Raw genomic sequence first — 21,374 nt, 5'->3', positions numbered from 1 at the left:
CTCCCCCACCTCGCAGCTACGCGACCGGAGCTCGTGCTGCCCGGCGTCGTCTCGGCCCGGCGCGTCCCCCCCCGCTCTCGGACCCCGCCTCCTCCTCCTCGTCGGCCTCCTCCGACGAACTCCGCCGCCACCTTCAGTTCGTGGAGGAGGAAGCGGAGCTCCTGCGGCGCTCCGTCGCCGAGATGGAGGAGCAGAACCTGGCGCTGACGTGCGAACTGGGCCGGTCCGTGTCGTCACCACCCCCCCCCCCCTCTGTGTGTGGGGGCCTTTGGGAGAGGGGGGGTAACGATTAGCGCACTGCGCTACGAACCCGGCGGTCCGAGTTCGATTCCCGCTCACGACCAACACCAGTGACGATTATCTTTCACACCTCCAATTAGCACGGTTGGCTACGTACGGTGCGAAGTGCATCATACATGCATCTGAACCGGTCCTGGGCTTCCCCTACGGTCGACTCAGCCTCAAATGAGTATCTGATGCGATATGCAAATATCGTCGCTTGGGAGACAAAGGCGGTTGGGCGTGGTGGTGGCCACCCATGACCCACCCCCTCGTGTGTCGTTCAAACCTTTATATGTGCTCGCTTACAGCACTTGCCCCAACAGTCTGTGAAGGCTATACGGTGGATCTTTGTCTTTGGGGGGGAGGGTAGAGCCGGGTGATCAGCCATGTTCCGACCTTCACAGGCGTCGCTCCTCCCGTGCCGCGCCCACCTGTGCACAGGTACAAGCGAGAAGGAGCCGGGGGGTCACGTGGACGGGCCGCGTTGCTGATGGAGCAGCCCCCGACGGTGAGCGACTGTGATTCGGTGGGAGGGGGGGGGCACCAACGAGTCGCACCCTCATCTACACACGGGGGGTACCCCCCCCACCCATTAGGGGTCCCCCAGTCATAACCCCCCCCCCCTGCATGTAAACTGCACGTTCACCTTGATCCCGGTAACCCCAACTCCCTCCCCTCTCTTCCCGGCCCCTCTGCTCTCCTCCTCTCCCTTCCCATCTCATCCCTCGATTGTCTCCCCTCTCTTCCCTCCCCTCATGTGCCACGCATCCCTCATCCCATTCTTCACCCCTCCTCTCCTCCACGTCCTCCCTCCTCTCCCTTCTCATCCCCCCTCCCCCCGGTCCCTCTCTGCCCCCCTCCCCCGATGCGAAGGGTGGTGAGGAGCGGGCGGGCGACCCCGCGGGCGACTCGCTGCGCCGGGAGTTGGTGAGCGCGCGCTGCCAGGTGGCGGAGCTGAGCGCCACGGTGACGCGGCTCCAGCGCGACAACCGCACGCTCACGTGTGCGCAGGTGAGGGCGCAGGTGAGGGCGCACGCGCACAGTTGAGAGCGCAGGTGAGAGCGCAGGTGAGGGCGCAGGTGAGGGCGCAGGTGAGGGCGCAGGTGAGGGCGCACGCGCACAGTTGAGAGCGCAGGTGAGAGCGCAGGTGAGGGCGCAGGTGAGGGCGCAGGTGAGGGCGCAGGTGAGAGCGCAGGTGAGGGCGCAGGTGAGGGCGCACGCGCACAGTTGAGAGCGCAGGTGAGAGCGCAGGTGAGGGCGCAGGTGAGGGCGCAGGTGAGGGCGCAGGTGAGGGCGCATCCACCAGGTGCTCGCAGCCCGTGCTGGTGAACAAAGTGATTTCCTGCTCACTCGAGCATTAAGAGCGGTTCCTACCCCTCGTTTACAGCTCCGAAACAGTTGTGGAAATTCCACATTCTTATGACAGGGCTGAGTATATCCAAAGGACAATCACCGTTGCTTATCCGCTCTATCATTTGCAATAGCCTGCCATATAACGCAGGCCACATCTATAAATCATACAACGGATGCCCCGTGTCTCACGCTCGCCCCGTCGTCCCCCACAGAACTCCGGCGAGGGCCATGGAGACGCGGACGCCGGCGACGGGGATGCCGATGGGGACCCTGCGAGGGATCGACCCCCCCAGCACCGGAGGGAGGGGCCCGTGGGGGGTGAGAGTGGAGCCGACGAGAGCTGCCCCTGGGAGAGTAAACCTAGCCTGGCACGCATCGAGGTGCGGTGGAGAGTTCGTCGTGTTCTCTCCTCATTGTCATCGTCATCGTCAACCATCATTCATCAACTACTATCCCTTATCATGATCGTTATCATAATTCACCTTTCGTTATCATCATCATCATCATCGGTAATTAATTGTTATGATCATTGTCATAAAAAATCTCCATACAATATCCTTCAAGATCTGCATCATCATACACTAGGCAAGATCATCATAAACCATAACCATTATCATGCACGACCCATCACTGCGAAGGCCACTTTTCTAAAAAGTCGACACGACGCCTCCGTGCCTCTTTCTGACCTCCCGACCGGCTGACCTCTTGCCAGGCCGCTGACCCCAAGCCATCCGCGTGCCCCTCCGCGCCGGGCCCGCTGCCCCCACTCGACGGGGGGGCGGCCCCCGCGCTGCCGCTGGACCCCGACACGCGGGCGGCGCTGCGGCGCGCCTCGGAGGTCCTCAAGTCGGCCGTGGACCGCTTCATCGAGGAGAGCGAGCGGGCGGCGGGGGCAGCGGCGCAGGGCGAGGCGCTGCAGGGCGCGCGGCGCTCCATGCACGTGTTCCGGGAGGAGCTGTCCGGCTTCCTGGAGAAGGTGCGCGCCGCCGAGGGGCTCGGCGACTCCACGGGCGTCTCCTCCTCCTGCTGCAGCCCCTGGCTCGCGCCTTCCTCGTCGGCCTCCTCCTCCTCCTCGCCACAGCAGCCGCAGCCGCAGCAGCAGCAGCAGCAGAGCGACTCGGGCCTGAGCCCCGTGTCGTGGAGAGACCCCGCCTCCGACCTCACCGGGGACACCCCCACGAGCACCTTCAGCGGAGACATCACCGAGCTGCAGGTAACCACAGCACCCCCACGGAGCCCCGACAGAGCCCCGCGCAGCGCCATGGGCCCCAGCATCTCCGTTGAGACTCCAGATCCGTTAGTCCGTGAGCCAGAGCAGATGTCGCCGGACGCGAGCCTCCCGTTTAGGCTTCTCGCCGGTTGGCTACGTGCAGTGCGAAAGAAGTTCAACGTACGTACGACCGGTGCTCTTCTGTCCTGCCGTACGAGAGGAGGAGCCAACATCGATACCAAACGGAGGCGCGCCCATTGCAGTTGTAGGGCCAATCAGAGTGAAGCGACTTTGATATCCTCACTCAATGTCACAGCGTTATCTCACACAAGCACCACTTTGTGATTGGCCACATTTCATAATTCTGAAACCGCAGAGGTTGCGACACGCCACGTGGCACCACCGAGTGAGGGGCCTGCTCTCGGCCCGTGGACCGTGTGCCGAAACCCACCCAGGGGGTCTCGCTGTTGCGATGGCTGAGCGCACACAGGCTCCGATCACCACTGCATGCGCGTCCCATGACCCACAAGGAGGTTCATTTTCTACTGCATTTTGTTTCTCCTTCCTCGTTTTTCTCCTCCTCAACCTCTTCATGCGCACCCACACACGCACGCACCCACAGCCCCTCCTGCTGCTGCTGCTGCTTCCCCTTCTGCTGCTCATAGCGATCGCCTCCATCCCACTCGCCACCTTCTTTAAGTTGCTCTTCTTTTTCTTCGTTATCTTAGCCGCGCTGTGACGGAATCGACCGTGAGAGAGGGAGAGAGATGAGAGAGAGAGCGAGCGACAGACAGTGTGAGACAGAGAGAGAAAGTGTGTAAAAAAATACTTTAAAAACAAAATAATCCAGCAGATATCTACGAACTAAAAACGTAGAATCCCAGCGTGTCTCCACGTACCCATCTCTGCACAACCCATCGGCCCCACGCTCTTCTGGGAGCACATACATTCAGCGGTATTGATTCAGTCCAAGCAAATCTCTGAAACCTTTTTAAACCAAGCCTCTTCGCTCGTAAGGGCACGTTGACCACCATCGTTACACCGCCACTGCTGCCACCGCGGCGGTGTGACGATGGTGGTCAGCGCGCTGGACTTGCAATCTCTGAGGGCAAGGGTTCGATTCCAGTTACACCTCCTCTGGGTCGATTAGCAGGGCGTGTGTGGTGTGGTGAAGTGTGGGTACGTCCATGGCTCCCAAGAAGTCCGAACAGCGTGGAAGAGTAGGCCAAACAGCCCGTAGAGAGGCTCTAGAGGTCCCTTTGGCAGAAGCCCTTCTGCCAGCGGTAACATGGGCGAGCAATTGCGGGGCTGCGCCTTCAGCCTCTACACTTCTCGTTTTAATTCCCGGAACTCGACTTCCGCTCATATATAATCCTTTTTTTCGTCTAATTCTCGAAACATCTGTTCCTTTCACGTTACTTTCACATCACCATCATCATTATTATCGTTATCATTATATACTCTTCACCTCCCCATTTGTGTTATGCATTTCCTCCACGGACAAACTTATAATTTATTTTATTTTGTTTATTTTCAATTTCTGTTGGGCCCCCGTGACGGCGCAGAGCGACTCGCAGAGAACGCCGCTCGCTCCATGTCGCCATGACGACGACGCCACTGCCGCCATAGCCATGGCGACGGCGGGAAGAGGAGGTGGAGGACCAGGGACCGCCACCGTGGCATGCGGGTCCCCGCATCAGCTGGGCGCCAACGCCGACACGCGCACCCTCATCGCCAGCGAGGTATTGGCCATTGGATGAGTTGGGCGGGGGGTGGAGGGGTACTCAGGGGGTTATGGGGGCGATTGACATCCCCATTTGAGACCCAAAAATGGGGTTTAATTGATAATTAATAATTAATGTTTTCTCTAATTCAAAGTTTGGGATTTCGGGACTGTCCCCTGGACCGACTTTATCCCCAACCCCCCCCCGCTACACCCCGACCACCCCCCTACCCCCCAATCACCACCCTCCCCACCTACCCCCCTCCTTTGAGAAGTTTCCAGCTCCGCCTCTGGGCTGATGCTGCTGTAGCCATCATGGCACTGGGAGATCACGGGGTCTGATGATGGGGAGAGACAGAGCTGATGGGTCCTGTGTGCCCCGCCCCGCTCCACCCCACCCCGCTCCACCCCACCCCGCACCACCCCCCGCTCCACCCCCTGCTCCACCCCACCCCGCTCCACCCCCCGCTCCACCCCGCCCCGCCCCACCCCTCCCCGTTCTCCTCCACCCCGTCCCCGCCCCGCAGCTGCGAGAGTCTCAGGAGGTGCTGGCCGAGGCCAAGGACACCATTCGTCTGCTGCAGTCACAGCTGGAGGAGGAGCGAGTGCTGCGCCACGAGGAGGCCGAGAGACACGCGGCCAGGGTCGCGCGGGTACGCGCTCCGAGGCACCCTGCGCTGCATGTCCTGTATACATGGGCTGTGCACCCTGCACCCTGCACCCAGCACCCTGCACCCTGCACCCAGCACCCTGCACCCTGCACCCAGCACCCTGCACCCAGCTCACTGCACCCTGCACCCTGCACTCTGCACCCTGCACCCTGCACCCAGCACCCTGCGCTACAAAGCCAGCACGTCACATCCTGCACCCTGTCCTATAAACCCCGCTCTTTGAAACTAAAGCCCTGCACTATAAACCCTGTACGTACGGCCTGCACCCTTGAACCTACTGCACACGCACAATAACCGCTGCACTCTCAACCGAAACACCCTGCATCTCTCACCGTGCCCTCGAAAAACCCCATGAAAATGTACTCACCCCCACCCACCCACCCCCACGCCCCTCCCCTCGCCGCCCCGCACAGGCGAGCGAGGAGCACCACCGCGCGATGCTGCGCCGCGACTTCGAGCTGCAGAGTGCCGAGCTGGGGCTCCGCATGGAGCGGCGCGAGGCGGTGAGCACCGCGGCGGCGCTGGCGCGGGAGCTGCGCCGGCTGCACGGCGTCAGCTTCCACGCCTTCGCCGAGCTGCGGCGACTGCTGCGGCGCTGCCGTGACGGCGGCCAGCAGCAGCAGCAGCCCCAGGCGGCCACCGCCGCCTTGCTGGTACGCCGGGGTGGATGGAGGGTGCTGAGCGTCGAGTTCGCCAAATGTCGTCGACGGTTGATGATTGATCTGAACTGGTGCTGGATCATCCCCGGGGTTGACTCAGCTTTTAATTGAGTACCTGGTGCGGTGTGTAAAATATATATATAAAAAAATCCCTGGGGAGACAAAGGCGGCCGGGCGTGGTGCTGGCCACCCACAGCCTCGTGTGCTGTGTTCATCTCGCTTGCAGAAATTGCCGCAGCAGTCGGGGTGATATTTCTCTTGGCTTTGTTGAGTTTAGAGGCGGTCAAGCGGTGGGTTTGCGAGCCACGTGGCGCGCTCGCCTGTGACTTGACACCACACGTGCCGCCACGCAGGAGCTGGGAGCGGAGATGGGCGCCTCCGCCGTCACCACCACCACCTCCTCCTCCACCTCGTCGTGCGCCCACGACGAGGAGCTGTGGCTGGACGCGCTTCTGTCAGCGCGCGTCCAGGGAGAGGCGCCCAGTGACGACGGGACGCCGGTGAGCGCGGGAATCGTGGGGACTGCAGTTCGGGTTTTACCCAGTGACTTGATGTGAGTTGTTTATATCATTTTTATTTGGGCCAGCACACATAGCCTACTCTTTTTTTTTAATAACGTCACGTGACCATCTGGTTCTCTCTCTCTGTGTTTAAGGGTCTTTGTGTGAGTCTATGAGTCTCTGTGTGAGTCTAAAGGTGTTTGAGTAGTGAGTCGATGGGTCTCTGTGTGAGTCTATGGGTCTCTGTGTGAGTCTATGGGTCTCTGTGTGAGTCTAAGGGTGTTTGAGTAGTGCGTCTATGAGTCTCTGTGTGAGTCTATGGGTCTCTGTGTGAGTCTAAAGGTGTTTGAGTAGTGAGTCTATGAGTCTCTGTGTGAGTCTATGGGTCTCTGTGTGAGTCCAAGGAAAGGGAGGAATGGAAGGGAATGGGGGAGGCTATTGCCCAGCAGTGGGAAACCAACGGCTGACAGCAACAACAACAACAGCAGCAGCAGCAGCGGCATGTGCCGCAGTATTAACGAGAGTGTTCTCCGGGCTCCCCGTGCGTCGCAGGAGGGCGGCGTGAGCTCGGACCCCGGCGCCGCCGTGGGCCGGGAGCTGCGCGCCACGCTGGGCGCCGTGCGGGATGAAGTGCGCGCTGAGGAGGCGCGGCGCCGCGGCCTCGCGCAGCGCTACACTCGCGAGCGAGCCGCCTGGGAGGTCGAGCGCTCCCAGCTGCGCGCGCACGTCGCTCAGGTGCGCACGCGCGTGTGAGTGTGTACGCGTGTGTGTGTGTACGGGTGTGTACGTGTGTGAGTGTGTACGGATGTGTACGTGTGTGAGTGTGTACTGTGTTGTGGACGTGTGTGCACATCGCGGGAGCAAGCTGGACCCCGACAGATTTGAAATTAACTTCTCGAGAACTGCTTCGTCTGCTTGTTCTTGTTGTTGTTGTGTTTACTTTGGTGTCCCTCCAGCGCACCTGCGATTAGCACGGTTGGCTACGTACGGTGCGGAAGAGGTTCACCATACAGATGGTGAATCGATTCAACATCCCTCCGCCTCCCCACCTCCTGCCCCCCCCCCCGACCCAGCTGGAGCCTCGTCTCGGCTCTCCCGCGTCCAAGCGCGGCCCGGCGGGAGCCGGCGACGCGGCGGGGGGCAGGGAGGGCGCGGCTCGGAGGGAGCGCGAGGAGCAGCGGCGCGCGCTCGCCGAGCTGCACGTGGCCGCACTGGAGCTGCGGCGCCGCCTCCAGGCGGGCGAGCGCCACTGGGGGCGCGAGCGCCTCGAGCTGCTGCGGAGGTTCAGCCGCGAGCGCCGCGGCTGGGAGGCGCGGCTCAGGGAGACGCAGTGCGCCGTCGAGCAGGTGACGGGGGACGGGAGGTGCGGGGGTGGCGAGGGCGCAGGGGTGAATGCGAGGACGCGGAGTGAATGAGCGAACGAGAGGAGGCGAGGTTGTGACGGAGGTTGAGTCCCGCTGGGTAATAATTAGAGCGCTCGTACTTCCGCTGGCCAACGCCTGACCAGCCAATTAGGACCAATTGGTGATTATTAGGGCTGCGGTAATAACATGTATTGTTTCATAGCTACAGAAGAGCGGAAAGACGGTCGACGTGGAGGGAGAAGAGGTGGGAGCCCCGGTGCCACCGAGGGTCCCATCGGGGATCCACAGCGGGGTCCCGTCGAGGGTCTCCGAGATGCGGAGGAGCCCCGTGCTCACGAGGAACCACTCGCTGGACGACTCGCTGTGGCGCGGCCCGCCGGGCGACTCGAGCAGAGCGCCAGCGCCCATCTGGTCCCTCGCCCCCCACCAGCAGCACCAGCAGCAGCAGCAGCAGCAGATCTCCCGATTTCTCGATGCTCTGACCCTCGACCTCCACCCGTGGCCGGGAGGGCGACGCAAGTCCTGCTCCATCTCCCGCGGCAGGACGCTCGTGCAGAGCGACGCTCGTGGGGAGGTGAGGGAGGCGGGAGCGGGGCGGGGGCGGGGGGGAGCAGGAGGGCGGGGGGGGGGGCGGCGGGGGGGAGCCCACTCGTCAGGTTTAAGGACACGATGATAACTCCCAGCACGGAGGCACAACTCCCATAATGCCTTGATGTGTGTCACGTGACCACCGCAGCACATGTACAACGCTCACAGCGTTATCCGAGTCCCTGCTGCCTGATAACAAGGCCACTCGTTCAGCCCGATCCTTCTATCGAGCTTAGGCTGAGAGCATTGCACGCACAACGTGATGCCCAGAACCAGTTGCGATTTTGGAAACACAAGAGCAGAAAAACGAGAATTGGCCAAACATTCCAATGCAGGACCCTCCCGAAAATGGATCTCGAGACTCGTATAGTGAGGCTATCGAGAACAGGTAAAGGATGCTATTATTACTGTTGGCATATGGAATGTGTTCGTCATAATATTGCCTGAAACTTTCTTGCTGCCCTGAAGGCTGATGCTGAGAAGATGATGGGAGAGGTCAACTTCCCACTCGACAAAGGCACGCTGCAACGGTGAGTGATGCCCTCATCATCATCATCCCAATCACACCACCTGCACCACCACCAGAGGGTGGTGTGGGGGGGGCACGGTCGGAGTGGCGGAGGGGTCGGTCCCGACATGCGACACTTGTGAACGCAGCGTAACTCGCCTTAGCCACGACTTCCGAATGCCCAACGATCGCCCGAAAATCACCCAACCCGGGGATCAGCCTGGCAGGACCCTTCTCCTGCAATAGGAGCCTTGAGACTCGGCGAGGCTCTGCTCGGTAAACGAGCGTAACAATGACAACAAGAACAATACAAGTGCAATTAACGACCGTGGCACAAACGGCCATTGCCCCGGCCGGCCCCGTCCTCCCCCCCCCCCCCCCCCCCCCCCCCAGGGCGTGCTCCGTCTCCTCCATGGCGGAGTTCGAGGTGATGATGGAGAGCGCGCGCTCCCCGTTCCGCTCCGAGCGCCGGCGCTGCGCCCTCGCCAGCGGGGGCAGCTCGCCGGCGCTCAGCCCCGACGAGCCCCCCACCCCGCGCTCCCCCGGCGAGACGGAGCCCCCAGCACCGGGCAAGGGGCTCCGCCCGCTGCGCCCGTCCTCGCTACCTGCCGCGCGCGACCGGCGCCTCGGCGTGACGTTGCCCGCCGCCGTCGTCGCTGCCGCTTCCGCCGCGCCGCCGCCGCTCGTCGGTGCCAAGCTGCTGTCCAGGTGAGGTACAGCAGCCGGAACCGACGCAATCGATTGCCCAAGCTCTGGGGTCCTACATCGGGATGTTTGACCAATTCCATTCCCGTTTAAATGACGGCGACGACGGAGGCGTCAAACGCGTCACACCTCCCGACCCTCCCCCACCTCGTCTCCCGACCGCGCGCCACCCAGGTTCTCCGTCTCCAAGCTGTACCGCGACTCCGAGTGGGGCCGCTACTTCTACGGCCGCCGCCTCGTGGCCCGGGAGGAGGAGGAGGGGGCGGCGGCGGTGCTGGCCGCGTCCGGGGCGGCGGACGGCGCCTCCCCATGCCTGAGCGCCGACTCGGCCTGGAACCTGAGCGACGAGATGAAGGAAGCGGCCAACGTGGGGCTCTTCCCGCCGCGCGCCATCTCTCCCTCCTCCTCTGACACAGCCGCGTCGCCGCCCATCGCCCCGTCCCCTCCGGCCAAGCGCGCGAGCCGCGACGCGTCTTGCCAGGCGGGCCGTTGCGCCAGCGCCAACGCCGCCACCCAGACGGTCGCCATCGCCACCGCAGCCGCCGCCGCGCTAGAGGCCGGCATCCGCAGCCCGTTCCACCGCGCGGTCGTGCGGCCTTGCTGCGGGTCTGGCAACGGCCACACTCCGGTCTCGTCGCCGGCGCGCACCCCGCGCAAGACCGGTGGCACCGCCGCCACCGCGGCGGCCGGCAAGTTTGAGCGCGCGTGCTGCTCGCCCAAGCTGGGGTCCCCCCGGACCCCGCGCAAATTCGCCGCGGCGGGGCCTCCCGGCGTGGCGGCGCGTCCCTCCGAGCCGGTCCCCGCCTGCGCCGAGTGCCACGGCGCCGGCCGGGCCCGGCACGACCCCGCATCGCCGCGCGTCGAGCCGCGCTGCCGGAGTCGGCACGCGGACTCGTGCTGCTCGCCGCGCCCCGGCACACACCGCCACCAGCACCGGCAGCACGGCGAGGCGGCGCGAGCGTCGCCGCAGCGGGCGTCGCGTCACGACCCGTGCTCGCCGCGCCTCGACCCGCACCACCCCCACCACCGGCCCGGCTCCAGGGCCGAGCAGACGGTGGCGTCGCCGCGACTCCACCAGCACCACCAGCACCACCACGACGGCGGCGGGCGCCAATGCAGCCGGCGCCAGGAGCCGGCCGCGGCGACGCCGGGCCCCGGGCCGCCCTACGAGCCTGCGTCTCCTCGGCTGGCGCCGTCCGCCGCCGGGGGGTGCTGCAGGGGCGGGGGGGAAGGGGTGGCGGCGGCGTCGCCGGCTTCCCCGCGGGGGGGGCGCCAGCAGCAGCAGCAGCAGCAGCAGGGGAGCGAGTCAGCGTGGGCGCGCTCCACCACGACCCGCGACAGCCCCGTGCACCACCCGCCCCCCGTGGCGCTGGCGGGCGACGCGGGGCCCCACGCCTTCTCCAGCCTCTTCAGCTTCATCGACCACACGCCCACGCTGCTCGACACCGTCAAGCGGCTCGGCATGGGCATCCTCAAGCCCTCCAGCCGGGCGCAGGTCCCGCAGGTCGCGCAGCAGGGGTCCGCTACTCAGCAGGGGTCCGCTACCCGGCAGGGTGGCGAGGCCCCGAGCGCGACGGAGCGGCGAGCGGAGGCGTTACCGCAGGTTGGTCGTTTGCACAGCGATTCGATGAATCGTCGCGACTCCGAGTCACGGTCCGCTTCGCCGTGCGGGTCGGCTGACCGTACGTACGTCGCCGCGCCGGCTCGGCGGGCGTTCGGCGAAGGCGGCCGCTTTAGAGGGGGCGCGAGTGATCGAACATGAAGAAGGCAGCCGATTGTCACCGCGAGTCGATCGCTCGACCTCATCGTCCCCGTCCCCTCCACCGGCACGGCTCTCGAGACGACGTCCGGGTGCTCGTTCCACGCGGAGCGGCGCTCGCGATCCGGGACCGGCGACCCCTGAACCCCGCCCATCCCCCCCCCCCCTCTGTCCACAGAACCCCCAGCAGACGCCGTCACCCCGGAGTCTCCAGCGAGTGGAGACGTGGGGTGAGAAACCTGAGGGTGGCGCCAGCCCCAGCCGGGGGGCCCAGCGCCCCAGCAGATTGGAGGTCGCGGGACCCTACAGGGCCGAGCAGCAGCAGCAGCAGCAGGAGCGGCAGCAGCAGGAGCGGCACTACCATCAACAACAGCTTCAGCAGCAGCAACAACAACACTACCAGCAACAGTTACAGCAGCACCAGCAGGAGCAGCAGCACTATCACCACCAACAGCAGCTAGAGCACCAACATCAACAGCAGCACCAGCAACATCAACAGCAGCAGCATGAACATCATCATCATCATCACCAGCCTCAACAGCAGCAGCATGAACATCATCATCAGCAGCATCAACTGCAGCATCATCATCATCAACAGCAGCAGCATCAACAGCAGCTGCAGCAGAATCAACAGCAGCAGCAGCATGAACTTCATCAGCAACAGCAGCAACAGCAGCAGTGTCAGCAGCAGCAGCAGCAACAGCAGCAGCAGCAGCAACAGCATGAACTTCATAATCAGCAGCAGCAGCGTCAGCAGCAGCACCCGCTGTGCGTGGCGCGCAGTGAGTCCGCGAGTCCCAGCAGAGGGCCCCCCGCCAGTCCCGCCCGAGCGCCCGGCTCTGCCGAGGTACGACGGCGGTCGGGCGCCGCCACCGCCCTCACCGCGCGCCGCAGTTGAATCAAAGTGCATCGCGACCACGACCGCATCCGCTGTTGCCGACGCTGCTGCTGCGCTGGCAGCAGCGGTGCACAAGCGCGGGCAGCAGCAGCAGCAACAACTCGATGGACGCGTTCGCCAATGCGGGAGGTGGTGTTGGCGATCGCGTCGAGTTGGTTTTGTTCGGCGGGAGAGAGCCGTGCCATTGGGTGCTTCGGCCTGCAGACGCGATGCGGAGGGGAGGCGCGCGTAACGATCTCTCCACCCGTCGATTGGAAATTAACGTTGGGCCGACGTTGGCATGTGGTTGGAAACGTCGGCCCAATGTTGAGCCAACGTTAGCCCAACGTTCCGTGCTTACCGGGCAGAAGCCCGTCCGCTTCTGGCAGCGTGATTCCCCGTTTCCCCGCGCCGTCTCACGGTCTCTCCCGCCGCGCGGCCGCATGCCGTGCCGTGTGTACGTGTGCAGAGCAAGGCCGTGCTCCTGCCCTACCCCTGGCGGTCGTGACCCATCGGGACGCAGGTCAAGTTCAGCAGCAGCGGCAGCATCTTCATTCAGCAGCAGCATCAGCGGCACCACCACCACCATCGTCAACAACAACAGCTGCCACAGAGTCTTTGCTTGTTGGCATTTTAATCAGAAACACATTTTAACTCGCCGCGCTCGCGCGCACGTCTCTGGCCGTCTCGTCTCGATGAATCTTAGCGCGTTCATTAACGAATCAATTATCTCGTGGGCCCGCCGATCGCGTCCGAGGGAGTCCCCGTCACTCGCGACGCTCGTCAACCGGAGACGGCCCCGACCGAGGCCAGGGGGGTCAGTCGAGGCGACGGCGCCGCTACCGCGTGACGTCACCACGCTGTCAGACGACGGCCACGCGGTTCGTGGTCGTGGCAGCCAATTAGGCCGTGGCAGGGTTTTTCGTCTGGCGGCCGCAGGGCCATGCGGGTGTTGCAGCGGGCGGCTGATCTACGGCCAAACGAGGGCTCTTGACGCGTCGAAATGAAGCGGTTGCCGGATCGTTGGCCCCTTGTAGGGGCTTTGTGACGTCGCGTGACGTCACAACGCCTCTACCCGTGACGTCACGCGGCCCGGCAGTGTCTTGCTGAGGTTTCCCACCGGTGGGAAGTCTCTCCAGAGTGCAACCACAGTCGATCTTCCCCACAAAGTGGTACTCGTTTTATCGACGGTAGAGGAAGGGCTGATGGGCCAGGATTTTAACCCGCAACCTTGTGATCGCGAGCCGCTCGCTGTACCGCTGGCCGGGTAACCCGGGTGAAGACCCCTGGCCAATGGCGTCATCGTGCCTAGGCTGCGTTCATTGGCTCCAAGAGGCTTGAGCATTTTAAACTCTTAACGCGTGATATTACATGAGATATATATGTATGCCCTGATATCACGTGTCTGCTTACATTAGAAAAGTACTGCAAACTTAAAACTTCCACGGCTCACGTAAAGTTAAAACATCGTGTACATAGGTATATGCATTCACGCGACAATACGCACGCAGATACATGAAGCCCAGCCCACGGCGATCGCTGTCCAGCCGCTGTAATATCTGTGAGACGGGATCGGCTTGCACCATGGGTCTCTATGCGAGTCACTCTGTCTATGTGTGAGTCTATGGGTCTCTGTGTGAGTCTTCACTGAATGGGGCTAGCTTTTCACCATGGGTCTCTATGCGAGTTACTCTGTCTATGTGTGAGTCTATGGGTCTCTGTGTGAGTCTTCACTGAATGGGGCTAGCTTTGCACCATGGGTCTCTATGCGAGTCACTGTCTCTATGTGAGTTGCTCTGTCTCTGTGTGATTCTATGGGTCTCTATGTGAGTCTTTTGGTCTCTGTGTCAGTCTGTGAGTCTCGACGCGAGCCTTCAATGAATGGGGCTAGCCTTGTCCCATGGGTCTCTATGCGAGTCACTCTGTCTCTGTTAGCCTCTGTGTGAGTCTGTGGGTCTCTCCATTGCAGCGGACACACATGCGCCATCTGTCTGAGTGACGGGGAGGGGGCGAAAGGAAGGAGAGATGCCTCGACCACGCTCGCTAGTGCGTGTGTCTGCGTGTGTCAGTGTGTCTATGCGTGTGTGTCTGCGTGTGTCAGTGTGTCTGTGCGTGTCAGTGTGTCTGTGCGTGTGTGTCACCACCAGATAACGGCTCAGACCTCCCCACCCCCATATCCAAACCCTCTATCAATGAGCACTGCAACGATGACCGACTGCTCACCAACCGAGTCAAGTCGACACCACGCAGCAGGGGCTGCAGGGACAACCCGTGGGAGTTGGGGGTGGAGGGGCGGGGGTGGGTCCCGGTGTATTATGGGTAAATTACGCGAAGCCCCCCCCCACGTGGTCACGGATAAGGGGAGCTCCACTCTTGCGCTCCCGATCCCACGCCACTGCCGGCGACCGCGCAGCGCTGAGCCGCCTGGTGGCGCTGCTCCACGCTGCGTTCACAGAGAAGGGCGATCTCGCCACGCCGCGGTCGATGATTCCGCCCTCACCAATTTGCTGCTGCTGCTCCCCCATTCAAAGACAAATTAGCTCGTTCGGCGCCGCACGCGCCCGATGATTGTTAAACGCGTCCCACGTGACGTGCCAAGCAATTAGCGGTGTCGCCGTCACGCGCAACACGCGCAAGCACACACAGACACCGAGATCCCAATGTTCATTTGAATCGGCGTTGTTAAAGCAGAGAGCGTTGCGTGTCTGTAATCTACCCAGACATCACCGGGGAGCCGTTGACCAGTCGGACTGACCCCCCCGCCCCCCACTCCCTCGCCTCCCCCCATCGCCCCCATGTGGCAGCACCCTTACTGACCCCGTGCGATTCGCTTGTATCAGAACCGTCGCTATTCGTCCGTTCTGCGGGACGTCACAGGCCCCTCCACGTGGCTTGAGTCGGGTCGGGTAGGGGGGGTGGGGTCTGTGCCCGAGCCTTGAAATGACCGAGCTGATGTTGCACGATACGGGTTTGATTGTAGAGCGACCTCATGATGTAAACGCCGCGGTGTTTTTATTTATTTAAGAATGTATTTATTTATTTCCAGATGTGTTCGCTCGTTCAGGCAGAAACTTGATATTCACGCAGCCTTTCGCCTTATGGAGTCAAGCTGATCACCTTCACCCCCTGCAAAGAAATGGAACAATCCAAGCTTAGCTGATACAGTACTGTGGGTGACTTGGAGTATACCATTTGAGCGCGGTGTGTGTGTGTGGGGGGTATACGCTGGTAGTGAATGTGCTCGTTTGTCTTACAGATGCACGCGAACTGCCATGCACGGGTAAGCGTGCGCGGTTAATCACCCGCCATGTGTAAAACACGACGTCATAGCGCACAATCACGCGTCGTCCATCGCGTAAGTCGACACGATCAGCATGAATAATGAATAGAGTGTAGGCTTAATTATAAACAATTAAACCAAGGGTACGTATCCGTGTACGATCATCATCATGAATATTCCATCGGCACCGGCCGTGACGCGCGACTCGGTCCGGCGACTCCGCGTCCGAGTGCTGCCCGCTGCAGCGGCGCCGACCGTGACCCCCGCTCGCCTACACCCCCAGGGGCCACGCCCACAGAGGCCACGCCCCCGATGCCACGCGAGGCCACGCCCCCGAGGCCACGTCCTGCCTCGCAAGGTCCCCAATCTCCTGCACCTCCAGACCCCCAGACCCTCAACCTCCATCCCTGCTCCCCGAAACCACGGATCTCCGTCCCAACGCTTCCACATTTGCTGACTGCGTGTCCTGCTGCCCCATCCACAATCAGAGCTCCCACAAATTCTTGACACAGGCCTTAGTCCCCTAGATCGCCAGATCTTGCATCTTCACATCTCCAACCCACCCTGACAAGATCTACAACCAAATCCTAACGACATCTCCAACTGTAGATGCAACTCCTCGAAACCACCCCAACCCGAGTTCCCACCTCCTACACTCCACACACCCCTCTACCCCCCAGCCCTCTCAGCTTCCCACATCCAGCACCTCACCACCACCCTCTTAGCTTCCCAGATCCAACTCCTCACCACCCACTCTCAGCTTCCCAGATCCAACTCCTCACCACCCACTCTCAGCTTCCCAGATCCAGCTCCTCAACACCCACTCTCAGCTTCCCAGATCCAGCACCTCACCACCCACTCTCAGCTTCCCAGATCCAACTCCTCACCACCCACTCTTAGCTTCCCAGATCCAGCTTCTCAACACCCACTCTTAGCTTCCCAGATCCAGCACCTCACCACCCACTCTCAGCTTCCCAGATCCAACTCCTCACCACCCACTCTCAGCTTCCCAGATCCAACTCCTCACCACCCACTCTCAGCTTCCCAGATCCAGCTCCTCACCACCCACTCTCAGCTTCCCAGATCCAGCACCTCACCACCCACTCTCAGCTTCCCAGATCCAACTCCTCACCACCCACTCTCAGCTTCCCAGATCCAACTCCTCACCACCCACTCTCAGCTTCCCAGATCCAGCACCTCAACACCCACTCTCAGCTTCCCAGATCCAGCACCTCAACACCCACTCTTAGCTTCCCAGATCCAACTCCTCACCACCCACTCTTAGCTTCCCAGATCCAGCTCCTCAACACCCACTCTCAGCTTCCCAGATCCAGCACCTCACCACCCACTCTCAGCTTCCCAGATCCAACTCCTCACCACCCACTCTCAGCTTCCCAGATCCAACTCCTCACCACCCACTCTTAGCTTCCCAGATCCAGCTTCTCAACACCCACTCTTAGCTTCCCAGATCCAGCACCTCACCACCCACTCTCAGCTTCCCAGATCCAACTCCTCACCACCCACTCTCAGCTTCCCAGATCCAACTCCTCACCACCCACTCTCAGCTTCCCAGATCCAGCTCCTCACCACCCACTCTCAGCTTCCCAGATCCAGCACCTCACCACCCACACTCAGCTTCCCACATCCAGCTCCTCAACACCCACTCTCAGCTTCCCAGATCCAGCTCCTCAACACCCACTCTCAGCTTCCCACATCCAACTCCTCACCACCCACTCTCAGCTTCCCAGATCCAGCACCTCACCACCGCCCTCTCAGCTTCCCAGATCCAACTCCTCAACACCCACTCTCTGCTTCCCAGATCCAACTCCTCACCACCCACTCTCAGCTTCCCAGATCCAGCACCTCACCGTCGCCCTCTCAGCTTCCCAGATCCAACTCCTCAACACCCACTCTCAGCTTCCCAGATCCAGCACCTCACCACCCACTCTCTGCTTCCCAGATCCAACTCCTCAACACCCACTCTCAGCTTCCCAGATCCAGCACCTCACCACCGCCCTCTCAGCTTCCCAGATCCAACTCCTCAACACCCACTCTCAGCTTCCCAGATCCAGCACCTCACCACCGCCCTCTCAGCTTCCCACATCCAGCTCCTCAACACTCCGGAGCAATATCGGCTTTTGTTGAGACTGCTGCCCCCACCGATTCAGGGCAACAAGAGTGATCTGAGGGACTAGCGCCCTGAACCCTGAACCCGTGACACGAACTCCGAACCCTTAGCCACTATGTTCTAACCCAACACCAAACTCTAACCCCTAGCCTTAAATCCGAACCCCTAAATCCCACCAGCTACCCCAACACCTCAACGCATAACTCCGAATCCTAAATCATAACTCTAATCCCCTAAACCCTCATCTCTAAAACCAACCCCGATCCCATAATCTCCACTCAAACTCTAATCCCTAATCCAAAATCTTAACCCTAAACTCTAACCCGTAAAATTGCACTCCTGAATGCCAACCCATGAATCTCAACCCCTGACTTAATTCCTGACGACTCCCCTAAACCGCAATGACATCGACTTATTGGCAGATGCCATTGGTCAGGAAGCGGTGAGCACCAGCAGCCAAGCAAGGGCTGTGATTTGACTGACGGGAATCTGGTCTGAGGTTGGCTCCGGAACGCGTGTGGTGCAGCAGTCTCTCCGCCTACGCCCATGACCTCACTCATTGCTCAAGGGAGCCACGAAGTGTCGTTGTCGAGAAGGCCAGTAAGCTATAAATAGCGCCTCCGTCCCCGTATTGCTGTTACCACGCAAATCATGCAAATACAAATATTTCTCCACACCGCATCAGCCACTGGGCCTTCTGGGGGTGCATCTTTTCAGCAGCAACAAAGTAAAACAACAGCAACTCTGGAGCGGTTTCGACATCCAGTGTCTCAGCGGGCCTCTCGCTCTGCTGCTGAGACACCGAAAAGTAAAAAAAAAATTCGCCAGGCAAGGCCCACACAGAGCTACACAGATCTCTTTCAGAAGCGACCTGGCCACAAATGACCGCTCAACGAAGTGGCTAATCGTCACGTGGACACTCATAGGGGCCGATCCAAGTGTTCTGCTCGTGTAGAACCAATTCTTCCAAGATACACTCCCATGAAGCCGAGCGGCGGATGGGATGTGGTTACAATGAAACGTGTAATCCCATACTTTGCGTGGAGACACCAAATACTACTTAATTAAACACAAGTTATGAGCAACGACCCCGTGACCCAATTAGAAGCCCACGTGACCTTCGTACTATATCGCCAGGGCAGCACGTGTGTTGATATAGTCGTTGTTGTTGTGTTTATCTGTTTTTGTTTATCTTAAAAGCACTTGCACTGTGAAGAATCGGCTTCCGACGAACGCGTGGAAACTCCCCAGTAAACGTGCCCAACGTTGGCCCAACGTTGACCCCCAGCGTTACAGCAACATATATGTGGTACTGCACAGTATATATGTGGGTCCTGCACAATATATATGTGGTACTGCACAGCATATATGTGGTATATGTTGTGTACGCAAAATGCTAAACCTGTGCGCACGATTAGGCGCGAGCGTCGCGCGTCCACAGACCGCGGTGCGGCGTGTCCCGGGCGTGACACGTGCCGCTCACCCTCAGTGTTCTGTCGGCATTGGCTGACCTCTCCAATTGGGAGTGGGTGCGTGAGATTAGTGAGAGTGGATGAGTTTGTGAGTCTGTGAGAGTGGATGAGTCTGTGGGAGTGGATGAGTCTGTGAGAGTCTGTGGGAGTGGATGAGTCTGTGAGAGTCTGTGGGAGTGGATGAGTCTGTGAGAGTCTGTGAGAGTGGATGAGTCTGTGAGAGTCTGTGGGAGTGGATGAGTCTGTGAGAGTCTGTGGGAGTGGATTAGTCTGTGAGTCTAAGAGAGTGGATGAGTCTGTGAGTCTGTGGGAGTGGATGAGTCTGTGAGTCTAAGAGAGTGGATGAGTCAGTGAGAGTCTGTGAGAGTGGATGAGTCTGTGAGAGTCTGTGGGAGTGGATTAGTCTGTGAGTCTAAGAGAGTGGATGAGTCTGTGAGTCTGTTGGAGTGGATGAGTCAGTGAGAGTCTGTGGGAGGGGATGAGTCTGTCAGTCTGTGAGAGTGGATGAGACTATGAGTCTGTGGGAGTGGATGAGTCTGTGAGACTGTGAGAGTGGATGAGTCTGTGAGAGTCTGTGGGAGTGGATGAGTCTGTGAGACTGTGAGAGTGGATGAGTTCTGTGAGAGTCTGTGGGAGTGGATGAGTCTGTGAGTCTGTGAGAGTGGATGAACCTGAGTCTGTGAGAGTGGATGAACCTGAGTCTGTGAGAGTGGATGAACCTGAGTCTGTGAGTGCCGGTGGGACTTGAGAGTGCCGCGTGAGATTTGAAGTGTGGATGTCCGCACGATGGAAGTCGTAGTAAAGATTCTGTACACCCCGCAAAGCCGAGCCACGCATGGAGTCCCTTCTTCTTCCACTCTGCATCTGAGAGCTCACAAGCAGCACCCCCCTCCCCCCGCCTGCCACTAGTCCACAAGCGAGCGCCCTTCCTATCCACAATTCTTGCCTGCAACGGTCGAACAACAACGCACCTACCATGGTATGTGTTGCTCTGTTTGATATTTTCTTTAAACATATATATGCGGTATACAGTACGTTCAAACATCGACCATCTGTTTAATAAACGTGTTTAATATATCCTCAATTATGGGCAACATTAAACAACTTCATTTAACTCAAATAAAATCTAACATCGCAACTAATATCATGGCATGACGTCCGTCCTGCACGTGCGCTGGCACCATCGCTGCGTGCCGATGCTGAGCCCCACGGCAAGAGCCAAAGGCGCAGCGCTGCAATGGCTCGTCAAGACGCTGCTAAGAAGGAGCTCTGGAGCAGCCCCTCGAGATGGTGTTTTGGCCTACTCTTCCACACTGGACAGATGGACACGAGACGGACACGAGATGGACACGAGATGGACACGAGACGGGACACGAGATGGACACGAGATGGACACGAGACGGACACGAAACGGACACGAGATGGACACGAGATGGACACGAGATGGACACGAGACGAGACACGAGATGGACACGAGATGGACACGAGACGGACACGAGACGGACACGAAACGGACACGAGATGGACACGAGATGGACACGAGATGGACACGAGACGGACACGAGACGGACACGAGATGGACACGAGATGGACACGAGACGAGACACGGCAGGGGACACGAGATGGACACGAGATGGACACGAGTTGGACACGAGATGGACACGAGTTGGACACGAGACGGACTGGTCGTCCCGGTCCACACCCAGACCGGTTGTCTCCCCTGTTTCCACAGCCACCGTCGTAAATAGCCCCCCACCCCCCACCACTTTGCCACTGTCGCCCGCAGTTCATCAAAGGTCATTTGTTTGCGCCCAGAGCTGTACGCGCGCCGATCAGAGCTCAATTCCTGGCTAACATCAGTGACGAGCGATGAGGCCCCCCTTCACCAAGCCACAATCACCGGCGTGGTGAAGTATGGCCAAAACAACCGACACCCCTTTGGGAGGGCCTTCGTCGAGCAGCGGAATGCCAAAGGGGGTGTCAATTATTTGATTATTATATTGTAATTGTAAAGGTCAGAACATATCCTCAGCCACAATACTGGTGCAGAAAACAATGGTACAGCCGACCGCGGGTTTACAGCGGGGGCTCGTGCCACCGCATGCCTGTGGCCCTGCGCAGCAGCAGCAGCAGCTGCTTGTTGGACGGAGACAGAAGCCGCCAGGCGCTCGGCAGCGGAGGATAGGGAAATCCAGAACCTGGAATTGAACGCGGACGGGAGGGAAGCCGACAGCACGGATAGCGCGGGGGGGGGGGGTGTCCCTCGCTTTATGCGGCGGTAGGAGACGATGCGTT

General features: G+C 60.4%; 1 protein-coding gene across 1 annotated transcript in view; it reads left to right on the top strand.

Annotated features, from left to right (window-relative positions):
- The window catches only part of LOC144935908 (uncharacterized), a 31,289-nt gene extending 15,009 nt beyond the window's left edge, over window positions 1-16,280 (top strand). The window contains 17 exon segments of the mRNA XM_078862773.1: window positions 17-120; window positions 122-223; window positions 724-790; window positions 1,156-1,305; window positions 1,848-2,015; window positions 2,348-2,848; window positions 4,411-4,587; window positions 5,096-5,221; window positions 5,653-5,892; window positions 6,252-6,398; window positions 6,951-7,133; window positions 7,472-7,744; window positions 7,965-8,336; window positions 8,819-8,880; window positions 9,252-9,566; window positions 9,738-11,166; window positions 11,501-16,280. Of these exon segments, the coding sequence (XP_078718899.1) occupies window positions 17-120; window positions 122-223; window positions 724-790; window positions 1,156-1,305; window positions 1,848-2,015; window positions 2,348-2,848; window positions 4,411-4,587; window positions 5,096-5,221; window positions 5,653-5,892; window positions 6,252-6,398; window positions 6,951-7,133; window positions 7,472-7,744; window positions 7,965-8,336; window positions 8,819-8,880; window positions 9,252-9,566; window positions 9,738-11,166; window positions 11,501-12,220 (5,136 nt within the window). The 3' untranslated portion in view covers window positions 12,221-16,280.
- The last annotated feature ends 5,094 nt before the right edge of the window (window positions 16,281-21,374 follow it).

This window comes from Lampetra fluviatilis, chromosome 14, assembly GCF_964198595.1.
Source record: "Lampetra fluviatilis chromosome 14, kcLamFluv1.1, whole genome shotgun sequence".
Lineage (NCBI taxonomy): Eukaryota > Metazoa > Chordata > Hyperoartia > Petromyzontiformes > Petromyzontidae > Lampetra > Lampetra fluviatilis.
This window is presented reverse-complemented; position numbering and strand designations above follow the sequence as displayed.